A 24,975-nucleotide genomic window follows, 5' to 3' on the forward strand; every position below is an offset into this window, starting at 1 on the left:
AGTGCCGCTCTCTGTGCTCTGAGGCACAGAGAGTACAGTAGGTAGTCATGGTGAAGCTTGAACAAGCTTCAAGGCCCTCCACTGAGCACCTGTGCGATAACACAAAACCCCAAAGTCAGCCTGACATCCAAAGCCTATTTTGCACTCATTGCACAGTACAAGTGTGTAATAAATCAGTACCTTAAAAACCCTGTAAAACCTATTTGCTAAACACTGTTGCTGACATCTTCTGTAATGTATCTATGATTCTCATGAATACATGAAAGAAAAACTATAATACAAGGCAAGGGATGGGCAATTACTGTAAGCTTTTTGCAGCAATTTGTTGGCTGCAAAAAAAAAAAAAAAAAAAAAAAACGTTCTCACCCTCATACACTTTTAATAGTGAATTCCTGTTTATCTGTTCCCTGTAAAGGAATAAGGCATGAGACAAACGAACTCCAGCTGCATTCGCACACTTCAAAGAGGCCAGCGTTGTAGTAATTAAAGCAGGCATAGGAGTCATTATGATGCTCGTAAATTTCCCCTTGATTTTGCCTTGCTCAACACAAACTTGCAGAGCTGCTACTGTACTGCCGCACATACTGCCTAGCAGTGGGTTTACCTGATCGAGAGTACCAGAAAATGCTTCTTAACCCACATAATCGAGTATACGAAAGCATCTGGCCTCCATAGAACGCTGGGCAATCTCATGTACCCGAGCATGTCTCGACCATGTAACCTGATCAGGAATAAAATGGATCGAACTGTCAGCTTCATTTCAAGCGGCACGCCCTAGATAGCTTCTCATTTTCCTTCACCGGCTCCTCGGGTTTTCTCCCAGACCGTCTGATGGACGTGTGACCTTCAGAAGTGTCCTTCCCTTTTCCTGCTGCCCATGTCCTGTCACTGTGACTGTGTATCTACGGTCTCCGGTGTAACCGAAGGGACATCTAAGGAGGGGGCATGGAGCAGTTGGGCTGTCCAACTACAACAGCCATTGTGGTACTCATCTGAGAGCGACACAAATATTTCATGAGTTACCGGCTCACAGGACATCCATTATGCATCAATATGTCCCATACACAAATTCAGTGTTGAGCTAAAAAACAGTTTACTCAGATTCGGGCCACGGTCAGCGATCTCACAGCCAAAATCGGATCGGAAGGGCCAAACAAAGTTTCTTTGAACAGCGGTGCACAAATTAAAATGACTGGATAGAGTTCAAGTCTGGGTTGAATAGTGCTTTCGAAAACACTGGCAGAGCAAGTTGAGTACTGGGTGAATTTATTGTGCGTAAATGTGCATGTCTCTATTGAAGCAGTTGGCAAATTAAACTCTCAGAGATTCGTTTTTTTTTTTTTCCCCAATAGGGTCAGAATGGGTCAGAGCAACAGAGCTAAGATTAAATCTGATTGGACCATGATAAACATCATCTCTGCAGCTCTGACCCTTGTTTATCATTGAATGAGTGTACGTAGGAGCTGACTGGTGAGCCATGCAGCCACCAGTGATGCAGTAAATCTATCTCTCTTTACTGACTTCCTGATAGATATTTTACTAGAGGCTCTAAAACCCACACCGTGACTTCATCCTCTCTCTGCAGCACTCGGTCTCTGAGGTTCCCTGCCACGGGCAACACATGTAATCCCATTAGCGCCTCTCTTCTGATTTATGCAACATAGACGCTGTCCTCCTCTGTCAAGCTGATCAGTGTTGAAAGAGAGAGAGAGAGAGAAAAAAAAAGATGGTCGTCACAAGGAGTTCTATCCGAGCGGCCTGCAACAACGCGCGTCAATAAAGTGTCGGCTGAATTTGGGCCACTGCGGGGTAGCTTTAACCTGCGTCTGCTAAACCAGAGCTGATCAAATACGCTGTGAAATCACTTAGAGTTGTATAAGCATGCTGGAAAGCATCTTAGTGAAGAGCAGAGGAGGAGGCCCTGGGAAAAAATAAAAGAAATAAAAAAATAACTGACTTGCGCGTTGGAGGATGCTGGAGGATGCTGGAGGACGCGCAGTCCTTATCACAAACTAAGAAAGAGGAGGAGGAAATTCACACCCGCATTCAGTACCTGGGCTGTATTTCATTTCACACAATTATGCCCAACCATTTGCCTGCAGTTACATCCATTGAAAATCCATCCCTGCGTTAATGGAATTATAATGATGTAGTGTAGGCCGTGGCACCTAATCAAATAGATATATTTTTGGGGGTTGGCTGAGGAGCTGTCCATGGTCCTGAATAGCTAGTTCTGTTAGTCAGGGTGGGAGCAGGACATTGCACGTGACTGTGTGTGAGCGTGAATTTGTGTGTGAGAGGGAGAGAGTATGTATGTGTGTGTGTATGTGTGTGTGTGTAAGTGAGTGAGAGAGAGAGAGAGAGAGAGAGAGAGAGAGAGAGAGAGAGAGAGAGAGAGCGTGTGTATGTGTCGTATGTGTTCTCAGTGGAAAAACGGTGTCACGGCTCACACTGAGACCCACAGCATGTACAGAGAGTACAAAAAGAAAAGCATCTGTGCTCCTGGCAACTCTCTCTCTCTCTCTCTCTCTCTCTCTCTCTCTCTCTCTCTCTCTCTCTCTCTCTCTCTCTCTCACTCTCTCTTTCACACACACACACACATGGATACACACAATGATGTCACATTTGGATAGAGCGGAGGTGATAATTGTGATAATTTGTGTTAGGCGTGATTGGCTGGGTTCTCTGTGTGTATGTGCATGTTTGAGCGTGTGTGAGTGTGTGTGTGGGTGGGCCACTTAGTGAGCATCACAAGGCAGGCAGTACACTACCCTTCCCTCCAGGTATTTATTGATCTAACAATTCCGGATGAGTGAAAGCCAAAAGCTATGATGGAAACATCACCCATCATAACACGTGCAGATCAGGGGTGTAGTCATGACTACACATCAGCTGTCCAAAGAGGCCAGGTTGCGGTTGATTTGTGCTATACATTTTTCTTACACACACAGACACCCACACACACACACACATGCACACAAACACACACTTGCAGTCTGTCTCTCCACCCCCTTCTTTTCTCCTTCTCTCCCTCCCCCACTCTCTTTTTCTCAAATGATTCTTTAATGGTGTCCGTGTGCCTAAGGGAAAAGAGGAATGGACTGAAGAGAGTGTGTGTGTGAATGTGTTTGTGTGATAGTGGCTTGAGTGTGAGCGTGTTTGTGTGAGCAGGATTGTGTGTGAGCGTGCTTGTGTGAGCAGGATTGTGTGTGAGCGTGCTTGCTTGCAGCATATGTTTCTGCTAGTGAGATAGGGGCTGATAGGACTGTGGTTTTTGAATAAGGATTACTTACTCTCCTGCATAGCAAGTTACATCTGTGTGTGTGTGTCTCTCTCTTTCTCCCTCGCCCTGTCTCTCTCTCCTCTCTCCCCTTCTCTGTCTATCTCTCTTTTAAAACCACATCCTATCTTCCCCAGTTGTCCTTGTAGGTGGGTTTGGGTCTACTCTCTACTGGGTGTGTGTGTCATGTTTGTAGGGTTAAATACCCCCCCACCCTCCGAACATGAGTCAGTGAATGGACTTTCCCTTTAATGGGGGTTGTTTAGAATGGTACAGTCTGATTGAGATAGATAGATCAGTGTGAGATGGAGGGAGGGGGAGAGAGGGGAATAGTGAAAAAAGAGCTTGCACATACACAATACGAGTCAAAGGGGGAGGGGAACAGAGTGGGAAGGAGGGCTAGAGAGATGGAGGGAGGGAGAAAGAGAGGGACAAAGAGAGGGAGGGAGGGAGGGAGGGAGGGAGGGAGGGAGGGAGGGAGGGAGGGAGGGAGGGAGGGAGGGAGGGAGGGAGGGAGGGAGGGAGGGAGGGAGGGAGGGAGGGAGGGAGGGAGGGAGGGAGGGAGGGAGGGAGGGAGGGAGAAGGGGAGGGAGAAGGAGAGGGAGGAAGGGGAAGAACAGAGTTACAGTTTACAAGAACCCTATGACAGCAGTGGACATGCAGTAGTTACAGTATACAAGAGCTCTCTCTGGTGTGGTCCACATCGTGATGACCAGACAGAGATACGTCTAACTATCCCCCTGGTCACAACAGAGATACACATCTAGTCCATCTGCTCCTGCATCACTGGCTTGGTGTTTTTTAGCTTTTACTTACTAAATGTTTGTGTTTTTGCATGTGTTATGCAGCCATCTGGACTGTATCATAAGAGCTCATTTCATATGACATAAATAATTCACACCCCACTTAGAAACACACACAGACACACACATACACACACAGTCAACAGACTCAGCTCAGGGCACTCTGTAACAGATATTATTCATGCAACACATGATGCATGTGCACACATTCACAATTCAGCAGTTTTCTCCTCCAATAGTATGAACAGACCACCTTCCTCTCGGTCTCACGATACTGTCGCCTCCTGTCTCCACACTCGTTGACTTCCCACGGGGCATCCACACCTTGATTTAGCTGGTCATCAATGCCCCCAGGCCCAGGTGAGTCTGACCCGTGTCAACCTCTGAACCCTCAGGTACATCCGAACTCTGTACCTGGGGATCCAGTCTCGGAGGCAGCGGCAGCACCAGCGGCGCTGGTACTGGGCCATGATGTTCGAGTACGCAGACGTCAACATGCTGCGCCTGCTGGAGACCTTCCTGGAGAGCGCCCCTCAGCTGGTGCTGCAGCTGTGCATCATGATCCAGGAGAACAAGGCGGAGACGCTGCAGTGTGGGTTAACACACGCATGCTGTACACACACACACACACATACACACACATACACACACATACACACACACACACATACATACATACATGGTCATGCACGTATGCACACACTCACAAACACACACATGCACACCTATGTTTGTAAAAGCAGATATATAGTATACTGTAAATGCTATACATGCAGGCACATTCACACTCATACATACAGTACACACAGTATGTACAAGCGAAAAAATAACACCCACACACAATGTGGACCTCCTGCAGAACTCAATCATTAAATTCACACAACCATATATCGACTGACCTCCCCCTGGTGTTTGTGTATGCGTGTGTATTCTTTTGTGTGTTCGTGGGTGTGCCTACGTACCTATGTGTGTGTGTATGCGTGTGTATATACCTGTATGGTTGTTTATGTGTGTGTGTGTGTGCAGGTGTGTCATCTCTGGGCTCCTTGCTATCCTTGGCCTGGGTGCTGGCCTCCTACCACAAACTCCTGCGTGACTCCAGGGACGACCAGCGCAGCATGAGCTACCGGGGCGCCCTCCTTCACCTCTGCTGGCGCCTCTTTACCATCTCCTCCCGCGTGCTCTCCCTCGCCCTCTTCGCCTCGCTCTTCCACCTCTACTTTGGCATCTTCGTGGTGCTGCACTGGTGCGCCATGGCCTTCTGGGTAATCCACGGCGGCACAGACTTCTGCATGTCCAAGTGGGAGGAGGTGCTGTTCAACATGGTGGTGGGCGTGGTGTACGTCTTCTGCTGGTTCAACGTGAAGGAAGGGAGGACACGCTACAGGATGGTGGTGTACTACTCGGTGGTGCTGGCGGAGAACACCATCCTGACTGGCCTGTGGTATGTACTGGGCTGGAGCCTCCGTCTCCTGGGTCGCTCTGATCTGTGTATGACAGCTGTGCTTGTGTGAGTACATTCACATTTAGTCATTTAGCAGACGCTTATCCAGAGCCACTTACAGTAAGTACAGGGACAGTCTCCCCCGAGGCAAGTAGGGTGAAGTGCCTTGCCCAAGGACACAACATAATTTGGCACGACCGGGAATCGAACTGGCAACTTTCTGATTACGAGCCCGATTCCCGAATCACTCAGCCATCTGACTCCCCATCTGAGTAGGTTCTATGTGTGTGTGTGACAGGTGTTTGTGTGTGTGTGAGAGTGCCAGGTGTGTGTGTTCTAGGTGTGTCTAACAGGTATTTGTGTGTCCCAGGTATGCGTACAGGGACCCTGCGGCGACAGATTCCTACGCCGTCCAGGCGCTGTGCGGCGTTTACCTGACCTTCGCAGGGGGCGTGGCCGTCATGCTTATCTACTACGGCTTCCTCCACCCTGCCCATGCCCACATCCACCCCAGCCCCGCCTCCTCCTGCTGCGCCCAGCTGCTCTGGGGGCTGCCCCTGCCCCCCTCCGCGCCCCCCTCCGCCCCCCCCACCCCGGCTCACCTGGCCAAGTCCCAGACGGAGGACAACGTGGCGGAAACCTGCCTGCCGGTGTTCCAGGTGCGCTCCACACCCCCTGCCTCCAGGCCCGAGGGGCCCCTCATCAAGATAGACATGCCCAGGAAGCGCTACCCGGCCTGGGATGCCCACTACGTGGACAGGCGCCTGAGGAGGACCATCAACATCCTGCAGTACATTACCCCCGCAGCCGTGGGCATTCGTTACAGAGACGGGCCCCTGCTCTATGAACTACTGCAGTACGAGTCCTCCCTCTGACACACACACACACGTGGAACGCATACACTGACACATATTCACTTGTGTAACGCATACACTGACACATACTCATACTTATAACACATACAATGACACACGCACACACACACTTGTGTAACACATACAATGACACACAAACACACACACACAAACCCCTACTCACTGACCTCTGACCTCACTCTGGCCATGACTCAGCGTGCTTCTACAGAGAGATGTCTTCCATCTCTCCTTTTCTCTTCTTAAATCTAATTATGTCTCCCTGATCTTCCGCATCTTAATTTCTTTCCGCACTTCCTCTGTGAAAAGAGTGTGAGTTTCCTCCCAGTGACGACAGCATGTCAGTGCTTACACCTCACCTTATTCACCAGTTTAGATCACTACAAAAAAGATTACATTGAAGAAAACATGTATTTGATACAAACGTTAGGTGAAACACTGTCTCTAGATTAGCCGAGTGGGAGTGTATATATTTTCTATGTACAGATGATGTGTTTTTGTACTCGTGTGTTGTGACTGAGCTGGGTTGTGTCTGTAGTAGAGTCTGTTGTTTTGTTTGTCTGTTTGGGAGGTTGACCAATCACAGCTGCGTATGCTGGGACCATCTGGTTTCTCATGTTCTCATGTGGCTGCAAGTTTTGGTGGTGGAAAGAAAGAGATATCAGGGCATAGAGAAGGACGAATGGAAAAAAGAGAAAATGGAGTCAAAGAGAATGTAGACAGAGAGTCACACAGTTGTCCCCCTGCTTGCTGTAGATGGTAATGCAAGTTCACAAAGTTGCTCCACTCAATGAGTTTGTTGCAGGAACGAATCCTCTCAATACAGAAGAATCAAGGCTGTACTTTATTTCAAAGCAGTTGTTCCAAGTGAAGCACAATTCTCCTTCTGCTGTAGTGAGGTCATATGTTAGATAATGTCAGAGGATCCACTGAGAAAGCACAGAGACACAGGGACAGGTGTGAACAAGCACAGTTACTGTAAGTAGTTTAAAACCATCCCATTCAAATAAGCTCCTATGGTCTAATGTGTGTATGCAGGTGTATGTGTGTGTGTTTGTATTTTTGTGAATGTGTGTGTGTGTGTGTATTGGAGAGATATTCTCCCACGAGTCCCTGCTGTGACTAGACAGAATTTGTGGAGATTTAGTTTGCTATGTATCGTACGCGAGAAGTAGCACAATTTATTTGCTGGAATAAATTTGGTCTAATCAGTGCCAAGTTTAGAGTAACACTCGCAATGCATGATTCCCCTGGAGAGGGGAGAATCATTATGTTAGGTGAACAAAACAGATGCGATGCAGTATGACTAACACATCAGTTTTTAACATACTGTCACCTCTACTCTGAGTTTAGGTATTCACCGTAACAATTATTTGTATTATTATTTGCTCAGATCTGACCAATTGTGTTCCAGTATAGTCCTATAGGCTTCCCCCGCAAACCCTGAATCCTCCCACCTCCGTTCCTTCTCACCAATCAAAGAAGCCATTTCGCCAAGAACCAATCAAATGGAGATCACACCTCCCACACACTCCCACGCACACACACTCCCACACACACACACAGACACACACAGTGACAGTAGATTCATGGGTATCCCATTAGTTTGGTGGGAAACAGAAGATACTTCACAAATAGTGAACTTCCAATGGTGCAAAAACACACTACAGGCCCACACAAACGGGTCAGTGGTCAACATACTTGGAATTCAAATGGTGCAATAAGAACAACTTGCCTCTGGTCTTTAGATCTCTATGGTGCAGCCTGGGTGCAGCCTGCTGTGCTGACAGACTCAGCCTCACAGAGCTCCACCCAGGTGTTTGGACAGGCTGCTTGTTCTGCTCGCAGACTGGAAGCTATGCAAGTCCAAAACTGGGGGACATGCTAACAGACACTAAAAAGCACATACACACCTTAATAGTTTACTGGTGACCCACACACACACACACACACACACAAGTAGCTCGCACAAAAAAGAAGCACACACAGAGATGAAGCGTTTGCAAACAAGAAGCGCACACATACAAGGCACACTCAAGCATAAATTAGGCCTAGAAGATACTGTAGTGTTCTGCCCGGAGACAGGGCAGGCCAGTCTGCGTCAGAGCTCCCCCATGCTGTCTATTCTTCACCTTCTTGACTTTGGGAACAATATTCACATGGTGCTAATGGGCGGGCGTTTAGGTAAGATGGTTTTTAGGACTGTGTTGAAAGTTGTGGTTATTTGACATGGATACTGCCAAATATGCACCATGCTGACTGTTCGTCTGAACAAAAGGAACATCCTGTTGTGGAATTTTGGAAGATTATGCTTTAAAGCACGGTCTGAGTTGAGCTCAAACGGTGTCGGCTTTACAGTTATGTATGTATGTACGTGATTGTGTGAGTATTATACATACTATTAGCATGTGGGAAGGTGTGGAAAGATAAATGTTAAAGTAAAAATCTAATATGTAGAACTACATTTAATGAGGGTGTATTGAAATAAATGTACAATATTAACTCGGACCCCTAACCCTTGACCCCTTGACCCCTTCACCTCAAGGTGCTTCAGCCAGTCCAAGCAGAGGCCAGAACACTGTCTCAACGCCATGCAAGGCCACAGTCACACTGTATTGACCCCTTCAGTATACTGTAAACACAATATTGTACAGCTATGAATTCACAACTATGCAAGCGCAGTAGAGATAGTGCTGAGGCGTTGGTCATTGCTGGACCTGGATGGATCTGACAACATGTTTGCCGCCTCACATTTGTTATTTTTCCGTTGTTCTCAAGAGCACACAGTGTAAAGTACAAAATAACGGAAAATTGCAATTGATATTCATGCCAGGATTTTGTTTGGTTTGACCTGTTTGTTAATTATATTTTTCAACTGTACATTTTATTTTCTAAATTGTTTTGCACACCGTGACATTTTATTTCATACGATATTTTAGTTTGTTTGTTATACGTCATCAATCTTTTTCACATAGATATAGATGTAGATATTGGTTCTGCTTTTCCCTGTCTGTGTGGCTTGCTGTCCTGTGTCATGGTGGTGTTAAGCCGGCAGCAGCAGGAGGCCTAGAGAGAGCTCCGCTTTGCTTAGACAAACACCCATCTGCATGGGTGAAAATAGGATTTGATTATGAATGTGAAAATCCTTCGTTCACGCTTATGTTTTTGTTTCTTTAAAGTATCTGGAATGTTTAAATATCAGGGTTTGTTGACGAATGTGAATCTTGCAGCACTGAAGGGTGTGTGTGTGTGTGTGTGTGTGTGTGGGGGTGTGTGCGTGTGTGAGAAATCACACACTGAGAAACAGTAAACGTAATTGTTTAGCCAAAGCGCTTGGTCCTGAGGCTTGGCGGTGTTGTTGCAGGTTACCAGATATTATCTAGTTTTGTAGATCTGGAGGCAAAACGCCCCACTCTGTGGACAAAGCTGTCGAATTGATCAGTCACTATAAGCACAGTACAGGGTCAAACTAACCCCATATGGATGTATTTTAGGCGTATTCTAATATAAATAAAAATTGATGTTTTTATTTTGTCAAGAATAATAGTTTTTTTCTACTATTGATGTATTTGCTGTTTCATGATTCCACTGCTTGAAAAAGTAGCTTTAGACATTTTGATGTGAAATGTAACTTATTTTGTCTTTTCTTGTGATTGGCATTTGGGCTGTGAATACCTTTTCTGGTAGTCTTGTTCTGTTGATTCACTTAGATGGGTTTGCTTAGGTGGGATCTCTCTGATATAATACATAAATGTTCCTATATTCTTCAGAATGTTATAACGGAATAAGATTACTGTTCGGAGAATGTGTTTCGTAGAAGTCTGTGCCATTGTGATGTCCATGATTATAAGCACACTTGTATTTAGCACATACAACTGCACAAATATGCTTTCACAACAACAGGGAAATTAGCCAGACAATATAACTGACCCATAGTAAAAACGAAATCCAGTGTGAGTGCAGTGGAGTGAATGTAGCAAATGACACATTGTAGATTTAAAATGTACTACGTACAACTTATTATAGAATCATGATATAACATTACATAACAAATTCCCAAGAGGGACAGGTTATCTGGCTACTGAGTTTTAAATGATTTGGCTAACTTCCCATGATGCAGTTAATTGAAACCACGATGACTCATCGGCCTAATCCTCGCCCATTCCATTGTAGTGTTGGCTTTGACCTTCTGACCCGGTTCAAATTCATGAAACATGAAACTCCTTTTTTCCAGTTAAAAAAATCCCTGAGCTGACACGGCTGGATGGGACAAGACTGTGCGGTTTCCTCCTGTCCAATCATGTGACCTCAGACAGGTAACCTCCAGGAGGGAGGGAGGAAAGGGGCATTTGACAGAAGTCAAAAGAGGCCTCAATCTCTCTCTCTCGCTTTGTGTCACTTCGTGATTTGGAATCTGATCCTCCATTCCCATTGGACAATTCTGAATGTACCAGACACACCAGAACCAATTGGGGAGGAGTGACACTCTTTGCATCCTACGTTTGTCTGTTCATTGTGTGTCCAAGTACAAGACCAGGCCTCTGGAGTGTGACGAGATGATAAAATCACACCTGATGCCAATTTTGGGAGATGTGCTATTTTTGTTGTTTACCTCCTGAAAAAGACTATCTGTGACAGTAAACAAAAATACCAGAGAATACAGATATTACAGAGATTCTTATATATATATTAACAGATATTATAAAAACATGTACAGTTCAATCTGTTTAAAAGACACAAATGTGAGTATTAATTTCAATTTTATATATTTCCATTTTAATACATTGTAACGTGGTAACCAAGATGAAAATATATATTAAAAAAACAATATAAACAATTTTACAACACGTTTCTGAAGTGACTTTCTTCAGCCTATGTTATAGGATGTATTGTATTAGTACTGTACTATTATTATTATTATATGTATATTAGGATGAAATCATGAAGGCTGTATCCTTACTAAGGATGTGAGAACAGACCTTTTCAAAAAATAACCACAACATAAAACAAGCCTGAAGTCTATTTCAAATTTATTCAATCATTGTGTTATTGTTCAATGATGGTGTCATATTGTGATGTTTGACACATAGGAAAACACACACCAGATGACTAATGCCTGTTCAGAATCAACCCAGAGGAAGATGACAGACAGGTTTTGCATAGTAACAGGACACCCGTGTGATTCATCATGTATGAATCTGCTGGCACAAAGAACCAGAACAGGCAGCCAATGTACCATCAAGAGTCCCCGCCACACTCTGAGTAAGGTGCCGTATTTTGAACTGGGATAGAGTGCATAATAGGGGCCATAAAAAAAGCTGGATGGCAGACAATAGATGGTCACAGACGGGCTTCTTTGGTGTACACAAACACACACACTTACTTAACCGTTGCATTACAAACAAGGCAGCAAAAAACACTAGTCATGTGATTAGAGAATCTCACAGCAATCAATGGAAAATACTGCTTCAATTTAGAGTATCTTACAACTCTCCTGGCCTTGATAACAGTACCCAACACTCACGCAAACTGACAAAGACAAAAAAAAAAAACCCAGTTCTGATTGGAAAAACATTAACACTAATAAAAACGTCAACAACAGAAAAGAATACCCAATAAAGGCCAACCACCCACAAATACACTGTATTAATATACTGGTAGAAGATACATTCCTTAATCTAGACAGACAGTATAGATGTTCAATTAACCATAAACATCTGCTCATTTTCCTTTAGTGAACTCTCACTAAACAGTTGTTGCATATTCGTGACAATACAATTGAGACTGTATCTCTCAACTGTATCTTGATAGTTTTAATATTTACAGTAACTCTGTAAGGAGTCGGGTTGGCCAAATAAAGGGTTAGTGATATTCTCTTAATTGAATCCCCCCTCTCTGAGTCAGGCTCAGGAGAACAGTCTGGAACGCTGGCTCCCTCTTGTGATAAAACTCAGAAACACATGGAACATTATTTGCCAAAACAAATAATCCAGAAGGAAGGATAAACATTAGACGCAAGACATTATGAACCTACCTCAGATCTCTGAGCAAAAATGTCTGGACACTAAATAATAGACACTCAAAAACCTACTGGTATGTGTACATTCAATATTATCAGTAGTTTTCCACAATGAAAGCAGTAACTATTCAACGCAAATAAATAGCCTCCCAAAGAACAATGAAAGCACAAATGGAAGAATTTTGATGACACATCATTACATCAACAGAAACAAAAGAACATACATACATATACATTTTGTCTGGAGTGCATCTCCTAATCATATCATTTTAGATGGCTTTTCTTCAGTAGCATATTCAAGTAGATCAGATGTCTGGTTGGAGGCAAAGTGAGTACCTTCGAGATTTGACTCCACATTAAAAGAACCCCCCCAAGCACACACACAAGCGACCACCCCTCCCTCCCTCTACGCACGCAGTAACATACACACACACTTTTTAAAGTGTCCAGTCTGCAGCAGGACAGTAACATCAAAGTAGACCATTGTTGCCAAGACTACAGTTGCTAAGACTACCTATACAGTGCCTACTGAAACAATCCACAGCAGCTCTTAGTTACTGATCAGTCTCTCAGCTCCTCGACTACATTCCCTTTGCTGAAAACACAACTCTGGGTTCAGGAGGGCAGGGAAGACTGCTGATTAGCTGTTGTGAGGAGAAGGGGATGGGGGATGGAGTATGGAGGGGGGGGGATGGATGCCCCTCCGGCTACCCCAACAGAGGGTCGTCATCGTCGTCGTCGTCATCCAGCTGGATGCGCTGGAAGGGCCGAGACGCGGAAGGACGCGGCTTGATGAACCTGAACAGAACTGGAGAGGACAGATTCAACACGGAGGACGAATAAATACATCAAGAAATAATAAATCACGTGGCTTGAAAACACACATGTAGCAGCACTGCAGCGTAATCAGCTGGAGCTGATGGAGGAGGTGTGGGTAGGCAGGGTGGAGGTGATGGAGGAGGTGTGGGTGGGCAGGGTGGAAGTGATGGAGGAGGTGTGGGTAGGCAGGGTGGAGGTGATGGAAGAGGTGTGGGTGGGCAGGGTGGAAGTGATGGAGGAGGTGTGGGTAGGCAGGGTGGAGGTGATGGAAGAGGTGTGGGTAGGCAGGGTGGAGGTGATGGAAGAGGTGTGGGTAGGCAGGGTGTAGATGATGGAGGAGGTGTGGGTGGGCAGGGTGGAGGTGATGGAGGAGGTGTGGGTAGGCAGGGTGTAGATGATGGAGGAGGTGTGGGTGGGCAGAGTGGAGGTGATGGAGGAGGTGTGGGTGGGCAGGGTGGAGGTGATGGAGGAGGTGTGGGTGGGCAGGGTGGAGGTGATGGAGGAGGTGTGGGTGGGCAGGGTGGAGGTGATGGAGGTGGTGTGGGTGGGCAGAGTGGAGGTGATGGAAGAGGTGTGGGTAGGCAGGGTGTAGATGATGGAGGAGGTGTGGGTGGGCAGGGTGGAGGTGATGGAGGAGGTGTGGGTAGGCAGGGTGTAGATGATGGAGGAGGTGTGGGTGGGCAGAGTGGAGGTGATGGAGGAGGTGTGGGTGGGCAGGGTGGAGGTGATGGAGGAGGTGTGGGTGGGCAGGGTGGAGGTGATGGAGGAGGTGTGGGTGGGCAGGGTGGAGGTGATGGAGGTGGTGTGGGTGGGCAGAGTGGAGGTGATGGAAGAGGTGTGGGTAGGCAGGGTGTAGATGATGGAGGAGGTGTGGGTGGGCAGGGTGGAGGTGATGGAGGAGGTGTGGGTAGGCAGGGTGTAGATGATGGAGGAGGTGTGGGTGGGCAGAGTGGAGGTGATGGAGGAGGTGTGGGTGGGCAGGGTGGAGGTGATGGAGGAGGTGTGGGTGGGCAGGGTGGAGGTGATGGAGGAGGTGTGGGTGGGCAGGGTGGAGGTGATGGAGGTGGTGTGGGTGGGCAGAGTGGAGGTGATGGAGGAGGTGTGGGTGGGCAGGGATGACTCACCAGTCAAAGTGGTGAGCAGCAGCAGGACTCCCACCACAATCCCGATAACCGTGGTCAGGGACGAGCAGCTCTCCCCAGCCAGCAGGCAGCGGGCCTGGGCTAGGGAGCCGTTGTTGGGCCCTGGGGGGATGGAGAGTAGGTGGCACACCAGAGGGTACACGTCCACGCTCTGTAACACAGGGAGACTGTAACCGCTACGGAAGCCCGGTCCTACAGCCGCGAGGAAGGGGTGCATGCTGGGAAGTGTGTTGTCATAGCCATGGTCACCCACTAAAAGAACACAGGAAATAGAGGGTTAAAAAAAGTGTTGGCGCTTGTGTGTGTGTGTGTGTGTGTGTGCGCACGCCTTACATCTTGGTAGCTCGCCTTTCTGGACGATGGTCCAGCCTTCGTCTGCCACCAATATGATTGGCTGGATGTGTTTGTTGTTCCTATAGTGCAGCTTATCAGGGATTGTTTCCTTTCGGTAGGCGGTCATGTGTGGGTGGCATTTCTTCAGCAGGGAGAAGACAGCTTCTGTGTCTAGACACACACACACACGTACACAAACATGCACATATTTATATATATATATTTTCCCCTCAACAAGAGCATTTTTCATCACCCCTATTCTTACTCAAGCCTTACTGAATGAAGTGGGAAGTGTGTGTGTCTCACCATTTGTGGGTATGAGAGCAGCCACCGGCGTCAGGTCCACCACAGTGTAGTTGTCTGGGTGGAGACAGGAGTTCAGGCGTATGATGCGTTCGGGGGAACACTGGGCCATGCCGTGGTCACTGGTCACAATCAGGTTGATCCGACCCCAAAAGCCCGTTCTGTTCAGCTCTGACATCAGAAGACCCACATTCTCATCCACCTGCGGGAGGACGCAGACAGGTGGTGTGCGTGAGACAGGTATGTGTGCGTGAGACAGGTATGTGTGCGTGAGACAGGTATGTGTGCGTGAGACAGGTATTTGTGCGTGAGACAGGCATGTGTGCGTGACAGACAGGCATGTGTGCGTGACAGACAGGCATGTGTGCGTGACAGACAGGCATGTGTGCGTGACAGACAGGCATGTGTGCGTGAGACAGGTATTTGTGCGTGTGACAGACAGGCATGTGTGCGTGAGAAAGGTATGTGTGCGTGAGACAGGTATGTGTGCGTGAGACAGGTATGTGTGCGTGAGACAGACAGGTGTGCAGTGTACCTGTTTCAGGGCGTGGGCCATGGCAGTGGTGTTGTCAGGGCCGTACTTGTGACCCGTCCCATCAGGCTCCTCCCAGTAGAGGGCCGCAAACGACACTCCTTTCTCCTGGACGACAGATGGGATGGAGGGATGATGGATACAGAGACACGGACACATAGACACAACGCAAGGCTGTGGTTCAGCCATAACAACAAGATATACCACACCAGTGCTGACCTTCTCATCACCTAGTAACCACTTGACAACAAGGCTCAGGCGTTGCTGAAAGGTCATGGTAGAACTGTAGTTCTGGAAGTGTGTGGCAGTGCGGTTTCTGATATGTACGTCAGAACCAGGCCACATCATCGCCGCCGTCGACAACCCGTAATCCAGCGCGTGGAGCCAGATGGGCTCCGCTTGATTCCACCAGAACGGGTCACTATCCTGGGAGGGGCTGAATTTCTTGTCGGTCTCCGGGTCATACATGCTGCTGGCCAGAATCCCATGGGACTCCGCATACAGCCCTGTCACCTGGGGGGGTTGGGGGTCACGGGGGGTGAAAGGTGACTATTTTGATGGTTGCAGGATAGGGGTGAAAGGGTATAGATGCTGGGCATACTGTACAGGTTGGGGGGGGGGGTCTTAGGGGTGAAAGGTTAACGATGACCTGTATAAGAGTTGGGGGGTTTAGGGGTGAAAAGGTACAGATGACCTTCATAATAGTTGGGGGATTTAGAGTTAAAAGGTTACCAGACTGTAGTGATTGGGAAAGGTCTTGGTGGTGAAAACATTGGTGAGCTGTTCCACTAGGACACCCTGGGAGTAGAGTTTCTCCAGGTTAGGGAAGGAGAATCTCTTGAGGTAGTCTGCTCGGAACCCATCAAACGACACCAGAAGCACTGGGGGAGGGGTAGTGCTGTTAAAATCAGTTCCTGTCTGCGGCACAGCAGCCAATGAGGAGCAGCCACAAAGGAAGCCCAGCAGGGACCAGAGCAACATCCTGAAAGTGAGACACTGACAGATGAAAGTGTGTGAGATAGAGAGAGAAAGAGAGAGATCAAGATCAGGTTCGGATAACTTCTCAAACTGTCTTTTTATTTTTTTGCTTCCAGTTACTAAGTCCCAACCCCTCTCCCTCCAAATGTAATTTCCTAGTTTACTCTTCAATTTGTCGAAGATTAAGAAGTCAGCGAGAAGAGAGAGGCCATTGAGGTTTAAAGAGAACCGTGAAATTGGAGTAATCTATATTCGATTAGGTAGCGTCGCAGCTCTGGAAGATCTACAAGATCAGGAAATGACAACTCACGGTGGAAGCTACACAATATACACGGAAGCATTACGGTCACCTGAGAAGCATGACGATAAATAGTTAAATAAATTGATCGTAACGTTTGATAACATAGATAAATTAAGTTACTTCTTTGACTAACGACGTGACATAGCTCTATAGGTCGCCAGCTACAGCTACATCAACAACAGATTGCTGGTAGATTAACTGTACGATTACTCACCGTCTCAACCAGTCCTATTAACTTGCATTTGGTCGCCAATATGAGATATCTTTACAGTAAATTTCTAGCTTGAAAGTTACTTGAAAGTCACACTGGCTAGCAATTTCATGCAAATGAAGCAGACAACGTTAGCAGTCTTGAAACTTCCTCAAAATAGATGCGCATCAGTTTTTTTATGTTGAGAATGCTAATAGACAGCTTCGACACCCAATGAGAAAACAAAACAAAAACACACCCACAGCAAAAAGCTTTAGGATTGGTTTAGCCTAATGTGCTCAGCCTCCTGAGAGTCTAACAAGACACGATATCAAAACTGAACCACCAGACCGCGCTGACAACGTTGAAAATGAAAGTGATAGGATTATACATAACTTAAATATTTGTTTGGCTTTCAAGACAATCCTTATAAGAAAATAAGTCATACTGTGTATACATTGTTGCGTTTATACTTTTTTTTTTCTTGCTTTTCGAGTAGGCCTACATTGCTCATGTTGGAGACAACAAAGAAGACCCTAGTCTAAAAAACCTATAGCTTTTTCACATTGTACATCCATCACTTTGAATCAACTATCTATGTCTAGCCTTATAGTCCTCCACAGAAAAAGCTTCCATAGCCTCACTGTTTCACTGGTCTCCTTCCTCAGCCTCGTATAACCACATCCACCAGCCTCTCCTCTGGAGCCTCCACACAGACTCAAGACTCTCTCCTGCAGCTACCTCACAAACCCCGGCTTCCACACAGACTCCAGCCTTGACTTGTTCCCCACAGCCCAGCACACTTTTTCTTCATTAAACCAGAGAGACAGGGCAATTATAATTAGTCCCCACACAAACTTCACACCCACACGCGCACAGACACACACACACACACACACTGTAACACACTGTCACACACTGTCACACACTCACACACATACCCCACATGGACACACACAGTTTAACACCCATACACACACAGCACAAAGGTACATCCCAGTGTAAGTGTTTGTGTGTGACAGTTTTCATAGGATAGGGGTTACAGTGTTTTCTAAATATAACTTGGACTTATTGGAATGCACCCCTGGTGACTCAGGCCTGGGAGGACTGGGGACGATTCCAGTAGCATTGCCATGTAAATTCCCGGCGTGAGAGTGTAAGGAGCGAGTGTGTGTGTGTGTGTGTGTTCCTGTCTGCAGTGCTGGATAACTGTCGTGGGTGGGGGCTTTGAAGGCTCTTATTGAAATAAGATTTGCAGTGTGCTGCAGTTCACAAGGAGAGGAAAAAAGGAGCAGTGAAAAATATGAGAATGCCCCCCTCATCTCTTCCGCACGCACACACATACACGCACACACGCCCTCCCTCTCTCCCGGGCTATTTTCGACCTGCACCCTCACACTGTCAGCTGGGCCGTGAGTACAAATGCAAACCTCCAGGGCAGGACCAACACACACATACACACACCCCGATGCAAGAAAGTAGAGGCAGAGATAGAGTTGAGAAATTGGACTAAATACAGATCCCACAGAGTACGACAGCAAGCTGTAAACAGAGACAGATCATGCTCACACCTCTGCAGAGGGTAGGTTATAGAGACTAAACAGAAGTTTTCCCCATCTGGGTGAGTATTGAAGATGACAGACACTGCCACTGAGGATGAGAAGGATCCGGATATTGAGTTGTTTGTCAAGGTAGGATGTGTTTGTGTATTGTGTTTTGATGTTTTTCTATGTGTGTGTGTTTGTTTAAAACCAGGTCAGATCAGTTATCTCTCAACAGTGACACCTCTCAACCTAGCACAGCAGGTGTGTGTGAGAGGAAAGGAGTAAGGGATGGTGAATTCAGTGTGTGACTGGAGTTAGGGAGATGTAACTCTTCCCTGTGTAGACTGTGTGTTTGTACATTATAAACATCTTCCGCTTGTACCGTGTTTTCCATGTTGTTGTTCCCTGCTGGCTGTCTGTGTGGAGTGATGCTGTAACCCAACACGCATGCTCCAGTGTAATGTTCCCCTCTGTGTGTCTGACTGACGTAGCAACAGGAGTCTCTCTCTCTCTCTCTCTCTTTCCCTCCTTCTGACTCTTTCTCTCTGTCTTTGTCCCCTCTCTCTCTTGTTCTCTGGCTCTCTCTACCTTTCTCTCTCTCTCTTTTGCCCCCTCTCTCCCATCTATTCTCTGTTTCTCCCTTTCTTTCTATCTGACTCTCTCTCACTTGTTCTCTCTCTCGTGCCCCTCTTCTCTCTCTTTCTTCATCTGTCCTCTTTAGTCCAACATACCTACTAAATTATTACTGGGGTCCATTCAGCAGTGAATGTATGAGGTTAAATGGTCTGGTTATGAGGTGCCTTGTGACACGACCCTGTGTTTGTGTGTGGGAGGGGGGCATGGGGGGTAGTGTGGGGCTATGGGGCAGGTGGAGTGTAAGTGTGGGGCTATAGGGCAAGTGCAGTGTGTGGGGAGAATTAGTGTGGGGCTATGGGGCAGGTAGACTGTGAGGGGTAATGTGGAGCTATGGGGAAGTTATAGTGTGTGTGGCATGGCTCAGTGAAGCATCTAATGGAAGGACTGTGTATTATTAATGGAGCAGCATGGTGTCCCGTTTCAGTGATCCTTTTCACCTCCGTCACACGCTGTGCCACCAGACACCTCCAAGCCCACCTCTTCACTCAGACCTCAGGGGCGGGCACTGATTCCCTTCCTGTGCTATTAGACAGCACACATGGGTCAATTACTGTTTGCAAAAACAATGTTAGTTTTTCTGTGCATGTGTGTGTGTGTTTTCCAGGCGGGGAGCAATGGGGAGAGTATAGGCAACTGTCCGTTTTCCCAGCGCCTCTTCATGATCCTCTGGCTGAAGGGAGTGGTCTTCAACGTCACCACTGTGGACCTTAAGAGGTGCAAATCCCTCTCTCTCCCCTTCTACTCACTCCTCTATCCCTGTCCATCCCTCGCTCTCTTTTGACCTTTCTTTCCCCCTCTCTATTGGTTTCTCTCTTTATCTAGCTTTCTCACTCTCCTGCTCATGTTCCACACTTCTCTCTCTCTCTCTCTCTCTCTCTCTCTCTCTCTCTCTCTCTCTCTCACACACACACACACACACACACACACACACACTGATGTACACATGTAACAAGACGTAGCCGCACTGCTCGTCAGTCCTCCTAATCTTTCCCCTTATTGTCACTCGATCCCGGAACCTCTGACTCGCAAGCGTGACTACTTACCAGCTACGCCAACAAAAAGCAGTACCCTTACACTGGCGCAGCTGGACTAGTCATACCTGAGGAGTGAGTCAAACCAATTGACATTGGTTACACATACAGTAACACAGACTGCTGTCCATCTCCAGGAAGCCAGCTGACCTCCACAACCTGGCACCAGGGACACACCCTCCGTTCCTCACCTTCGATGGAGAGGTCCGCACGGACGTCAACAAGATAGAGGAATACCTGGAGGAGATGCTGGCCCCACCCAAGTACACACACACACACACACACAAGCTTCTTCACATGCACACTCACACACACATACATACTCACATGAATACATACACACACAAACACTCACACACAAGCAGATGGGCACAAACACAGTTTACACTAATCTGTCTGAGTTGTTTAGGATTATTTTAATGTTTTCTTGTTTTTGTTCAGATATCCTAAACTGGCAGCAAAGCAGCGAGAGTCAAACACAGCTGGAAACGACATCTTCGCCAAGTTCTCAGCCTACGTCAAAAACACCAAACCACAGAACAATGCAGGTGTGTGTGCGTGCGTGTGCATATATCCCACTGACATATCTGCAAATAAAAAACAGAATTGTTGTTTAGCTTGTGTTTGTTTGTGTGTGTGCCCTGCAGTGTTAGAGAGGAGTCTCAACAAGGCTCTTAGCAAGCTGGACGAGTACCTCCTCAGCCCCCTCCCTGAGGATCTCAGAGGAGGACACGCGGGGGCCGGGGGGGGGTCCGCCAGAAGGTACCTGGACGGAGACGAGCTCACGCTGGCTGACTGCAACCTGCTGCCCAAACTACACGTAGTCAAGGTAATACGCCTCCAGTCCAATCGATTCAGGCAGGAAGCTATAATATAATATGTTATCATGCAGCAGACCGGAAGAGAAACAGTCCATAACATGAAAGCACAAAGATTATTTGTGTCATAGCTGAGCGGAGAAATAATAAAATTGATTAAACATTGTCCTGGGTTATTCTCAAGATTTCCCAATAGACTCGTAAAGATTGTATTTTCGATCATTAGAGGAAATAGAGTGCTGCTTGGAGCACTCCATCTGTAATCCTCAAACCTATATTGGGTTTTGTCCCTTAGGTGGTTGCTAAGCGATACCGAAACTATGAGATTCCCTCCGACCTGCGAGGGGTGTGGCGTTACCTAGGCAACGCGTACAGCCGAGACGAGTTCACCAACACCTGTGCAGCGGACGCCGAGATCGAGTTGGCCTATCAAGATGTGGCCAAAAGGCTGGGAAAGTGAGAGAGCGTCCAATATGAGTCACCCACCCCAATCATTGAGAAGACCGAGGTTGAGATCCCCTACTTATTTTCTCCAGTGCTTCACGGACCTATTTGTAGGCTATCGATTTTGACGAGTGAAGAAACAACAATTAGGTCTAATTCATCTACCTTAAAGTAGACAGTATTAAATACTACTCCGTTTTAAAGCAATGGAGCTTTTACTCTTTTATACAGACGTTCAGCGACCTGCTCCTGTCTAACAAACCAACAACTTCAAAGTTGTATTGTATAGAGTATAGGCTGCGAAAATGAATTGTGCTCCATAAAATGTTGACTATACTTTACCATGAAACAGTCAGCTTTAATTGCCCTTTAAAAAAGAGTGTTTGATGATAGCCATATTGCTAACTGTTGGTATTGCGTCAGTAGCTACAGGCATTGAAAACAGCATTGTTGCTGTTGATGTCGGGCAAAAGATAAATTGCTCAAAGCCAAAGTGTTAACAAAGAAATTCGCAGAAGACCCCAGGAAGTCGGAGATAAACTTACTTGATTAAAATTGATTGTGTATTTATGATTTGTGAAAAATCTCTTAATACATCCCAAGGACATCCCAATATACAAATATGAATTAGACTGCATGTAGGGCTATATTGTTTTAGGCTACTGTAGGCCTATTTAGATTAATATGCCTACGTGATGTCTTTATAGTATGGCATCAAGATGAAAATATTTCCTAATAGCCCTTTAGTTTGAATGCTTTAATACAATGTCAAATAAATACGCCTTCACAAAGAAATTACTTAGTTTATAAGAAGAGCATCAGATGCTTTAGAGATGTCAGAGAATGGATGGGTATTTCATGTTTAAAGGTAATTGCTCTTGTGCTAATTTGTCTGAGAACAGATTCAAAGTTTGTTCACGATGTTGCTCAGTATATACTTGCTCCTATTTCAATAATAAATCTATTTTCTCAGATCTGCCGCCTGATGCCTCCTGATGCTTGTCGCCAAGTTAATTGGCCTAATGCACGTTCTTGCAGTGAAGCCAGCTTCACGTAATTGCTTTCTATAAACAGCAGATGGCAGTGTAAGCATTCTCCCTAGCTCTGTACGGGTTCGTATTGAATGTCCGACATAAAATGCACAGAAGAGGAGTTAGGAGGGGGCAGAATAAAGAGTTATGAGGTGAAGAATGGTCGAAGAGCAAGAGCCTGGTAGAATAGAGGAGCTGGTGAGGAAAGGGAAGTAAGCACGTCATCTAAGTACGCTTTTTAAAGTACAGTATGCCAACTGTAAATTAAAATCACAGTGCCAATGAGCAAATCCTAAAACTTTCTGACAATTTATCATAAGAAATCTGAATTTTAAATAGTATGCAATCAGTAATGGCATACGTTGTGATTAGACTGTGATGAGACTTAAAATATTCCACAAGGCATTTTCTGTCTTCCTTAATTCATGAACAAAATGTTTATCAAACTGCTTAAAAAATTTCAATTTTGATATTGAGGTTGATTATGATCAACTATTCCTGAATCATAAAGGAAGAGAATGTAAGAGTTGACAGGGTAAGAGAGGGGGGAGGTGAGATATTGGCTGGTGGTGGATTACAGCCAGGGGAACATGATATATGGATGAAGAGAAAGAGAGGTTAACAGATTGTGTATGTATATATTGGCTCTTTTCCACACTCTTCTCTCTCTCTCTCTCTCTCTCTCTCTCTCTCTCTCTCTCTCTCTCTCTCTCTCTCTCTCTCTCTCTCTCTCTCCCTTGCACAGCAGGATGTGTACATTCAGACAGTCAGTAGTCACTGCTGCACTAACAGCAGGCCCCTGGAAGCTCATTAAGCAGCCATTTACATTTAGTCATTTAGCAGACGCTCTTATCCAGAGCGACTTACAGGAAGTACAGCGACATCCCCCCCGAGGCAAGTAGGGTGAAGTGCTTTACCCAAGGACACAACGTTATTTGGCACGGTGGGGAACCTTCTGATTACTAGCCCGACTCCCTCACTGCTCAGCCATCTGACTCCATCTGACAAACAGGGTGGTCAGCTGTGGGTCAGTCTGCTCTGAGCCACATCCCTCTCAATATGGCCGCCAGACTAGGAAATATGAAAGTGACTGTTGCTTATTGGAAACCCAGGTACGGAGAAGTCATTGCATTTCTAATGCTAGTTGCCACTTCTGAAAGTTTAGTCTCAGAAGTGGATTTAAAAAGTCTCCTGTTCTCAAATTCAAACACACATACACACACACACACACACATACATTTGACAGATTCATCAGAACTGGTACAGCCTTCTTCCGGGGGTTGTCAGGGTGGACTCGCTCAAGAGGGTGCTCTCAGGAGTTGAGTGACAGTGCATCATTACAATGACTGTGCTGAATAGTTTTCTTTATCATTTGATGAGAAGTAGGTCGCCTTTGCCAGCTTGTGGGCAAAGCCCTCTTCAAATGAGTGGGCTTTCATTTGTTTGTTGTTCATAATGTCTGACACGTTCAGAGCAAATCTTTTCCCAAACACAATAGGGAAAATGTCCATTTAAGGCCCTGACCCAGGCTGGACAGATGTGTGTGTTTATGTGTATGTTTCTGCATGTATTTGTTTTAATGGTTGTCTGTTTGTGTGCCTGTGAGTGTGTGTTTATGTGTGTGTATATGGGTGTTTATGTTTGCATGTACATTCTGTGTCTGTGCATGTGGGCAGGGATGCCCCTTGGTGAAGCCTCTTCTACAAGCCTCATGTGGGCTGAAAGCTGGACAGTAGCTGGTATCAGAGGCCATTGCGGTGGAGGTCATGGGCGGTAGTGTGTAAGATAAGTGGGAGAGGTGGGTGGGTGGCATTGGCCTCTCTGTGGGATTAGCAGCCATTAGCCAATCATGGAAGTGTGTGACAGCCTAACAGGCTCTAATGGCTGGGCTGGGCTGGGCCGGGTGGACAGAGGTAACATGGAGCTAAGTGGACTTCCAGTCCTCCACCCCTTCACAGGCTCCAGTCTCCACCCTTTCACAGGATCAAGTCTCTACCTCCAACCATCACCACAGGCCTCAGTCACAGCATCTTGCACTCTTCCCCGGCCCCTCTTATTGCGGTGAAATGTTGACAGGTGGAGCGGAATATAAAGTGTGGCGACATCAACTATACAAACATCATTTTACTAAATTTGCGTCTCCTTGCCAAACATATATTTGTGTTTGATCTGGCAGCAAGGTTTCTGTTCTAACTACGTTGTACAAAAAAGTCACACGTTTTGTATTCACTAGCTGCTCATTAACAGTGTGGGAGCAAAATCATGAGTACTTGCCTAATGGTCAGATTTCATTGAGGGTTTGTTGTTGCCTACTATATTATTTTTCTCTGATTTGTTGTCTTTCAGTGGCAGCTGGTGTTGACTGTGTGTTCTCTCCCTGCGTTCCCAACTGCAGACTGCTTTTTGCACGGTATAAATGGTAGCCTGTAATCACTGGTTTGTGAGGGGCAATTAG

At 46.4% G+C, this 24,975-nt stretch overlaps 2 protein-coding genes and 1 pseudogene across 5 annotated transcripts; 2 read left to right on the forward strand and 1 right to left on the reverse strand.

Moving 5' to 3' along the window:
* Positions 1-4,473: 4,473 nt before the first annotated feature.
* On the forward strand, positions 4,474-6,402 carry LOC146260784 (XK-related protein 6 pseudogene; annotated as a pseudogene).
* A 5,010-nt stretch (positions 6,403-11,412) lies between these two features.
* Positions 11,413-17,202, reverse strand: enpp4 (ectonucleotide pyrophosphatase/phosphodiesterase 4). 2 transcript variants are annotated; one of them, XM_084667740.1, is made up of 8 exons: positions 17,041-17,202; positions 16,280-16,543; positions 15,767-16,060; positions 15,551-15,655; positions 15,019-15,217; positions 14,713-14,883; positions 14,362-14,631; positions 11,413-13,226 (listed from the first exon to the last, which is right to left on the reverse strand). In XM_084667740.1, exons 2-8 carry the CDS (start codon positions 16,526-16,528, stop codon positions 13,126-13,128), a joined length of 1,389 nt encoding a protein of 462 aa, XP_084523866.1. In that variant the 5' UTR covers positions 16,529-16,543; positions 17,041-17,202; the 3' UTR covers positions 11,413-13,125. The 2 variants fall into 2 exon arrangements, with proteins under 2 accessions (XP_084523866.1, XP_084523867.1); XM_084667741.1 differs by lacking the exon at positions 17,041-17,202 and having other exon boundaries at positions 16,280-17,027.
* A 1,250-nt stretch (positions 17,203-18,452) lies between these two features.
* LOC146260786 (chloride intracellular channel protein 5-like) lies at positions 18,453-22,463 on the forward strand. Of its 3 annotated transcripts, none has more exons than XM_084667743.1 (6): positions 18,453-18,707; positions 19,801-19,910; positions 20,365-20,490; positions 20,669-20,775; positions 20,875-21,056; positions 21,341-22,463. In XM_084667743.1, exons 1-6 carry the CDS (start codon positions 18,651-18,653, stop codon positions 21,503-21,505), a joined length of 747 nt encoding a protein of 248 aa, XP_084523869.1. In that variant the 5' UTR covers positions 18,453-18,650; the 3' UTR covers positions 21,506-22,463. The 3 variants fall into 3 exon arrangements, with proteins under 3 accessions (XP_084523869.1, XP_084523870.1, XP_084523868.1); XM_084667744.1 differs by having other exon boundaries at positions 18,689-18,707; positions 19,769-19,910; XM_084667742.1 differs by lacking the exon at positions 18,453-18,707 and having other exon boundaries at positions 19,457-19,910.
* The last annotated feature ends 2,512 nt before the right edge of the window (positions 22,464-24,975 follow it).

Source organism: Hypomesus nipponensis, chromosome 12, assembly GCF_054491055.1.
Source record: "Hypomesus nipponensis isolate SF chromosome 12, ASM5449105v1, whole genome shotgun sequence".
Taxonomy (NCBI): Eukaryota; Metazoa; Chordata; class Actinopteri; order Osmeriformes; family Osmeridae; genus Hypomesus; species Hypomesus nipponensis.

Excerpts from the sequence above, each read along its gene's own strand:
- enpp4 (XM_084667740.1), bottom strand. The coding sequence starts at position 16,528 with ATGTTGCTCTGGTCCCTGCTGGGCTTCCTTTGTGGCTGCTCCTCATTG. Across the intron at positions 16,061-16,279 it reads TTCCCAATCACTACAGTCTG|GTGACAGGGCTGTATGCGGA; the intron begins GTAACCTTTTAA and ends CAACCCCCCCAG. Across the intron at positions 15,218-15,550 it reads TGGCCCACGCCCTGAAACAG|GTGGATGAGAATGTGGGTCT; the intron begins GTACACTGCACA and ends GTCCTCCCGCAG.
- LOC146260786 (XM_084667742.1), top strand. The coding sequence starts at position 19,735 with ATGGGTCAATTACTGTTTGCAAAAACAATGTTAGTTTTTCTGTGCATG. Across the intron at positions 20,776-20,874 it reads CAAACCACAGAACAATGCAG|TGTTAGAGAGGAGTCTCAAC; the intron begins GTGTGTGTGCGT and ends TGTGCCCTGCAG. Across the intron at positions 21,057-21,340 it reads CCAAACTACACGTAGTCAAG|GTGGTTGCTAAGCGATACCG; the intron begins GTAATACGCCTC and ends TTTGTCCCTTAG.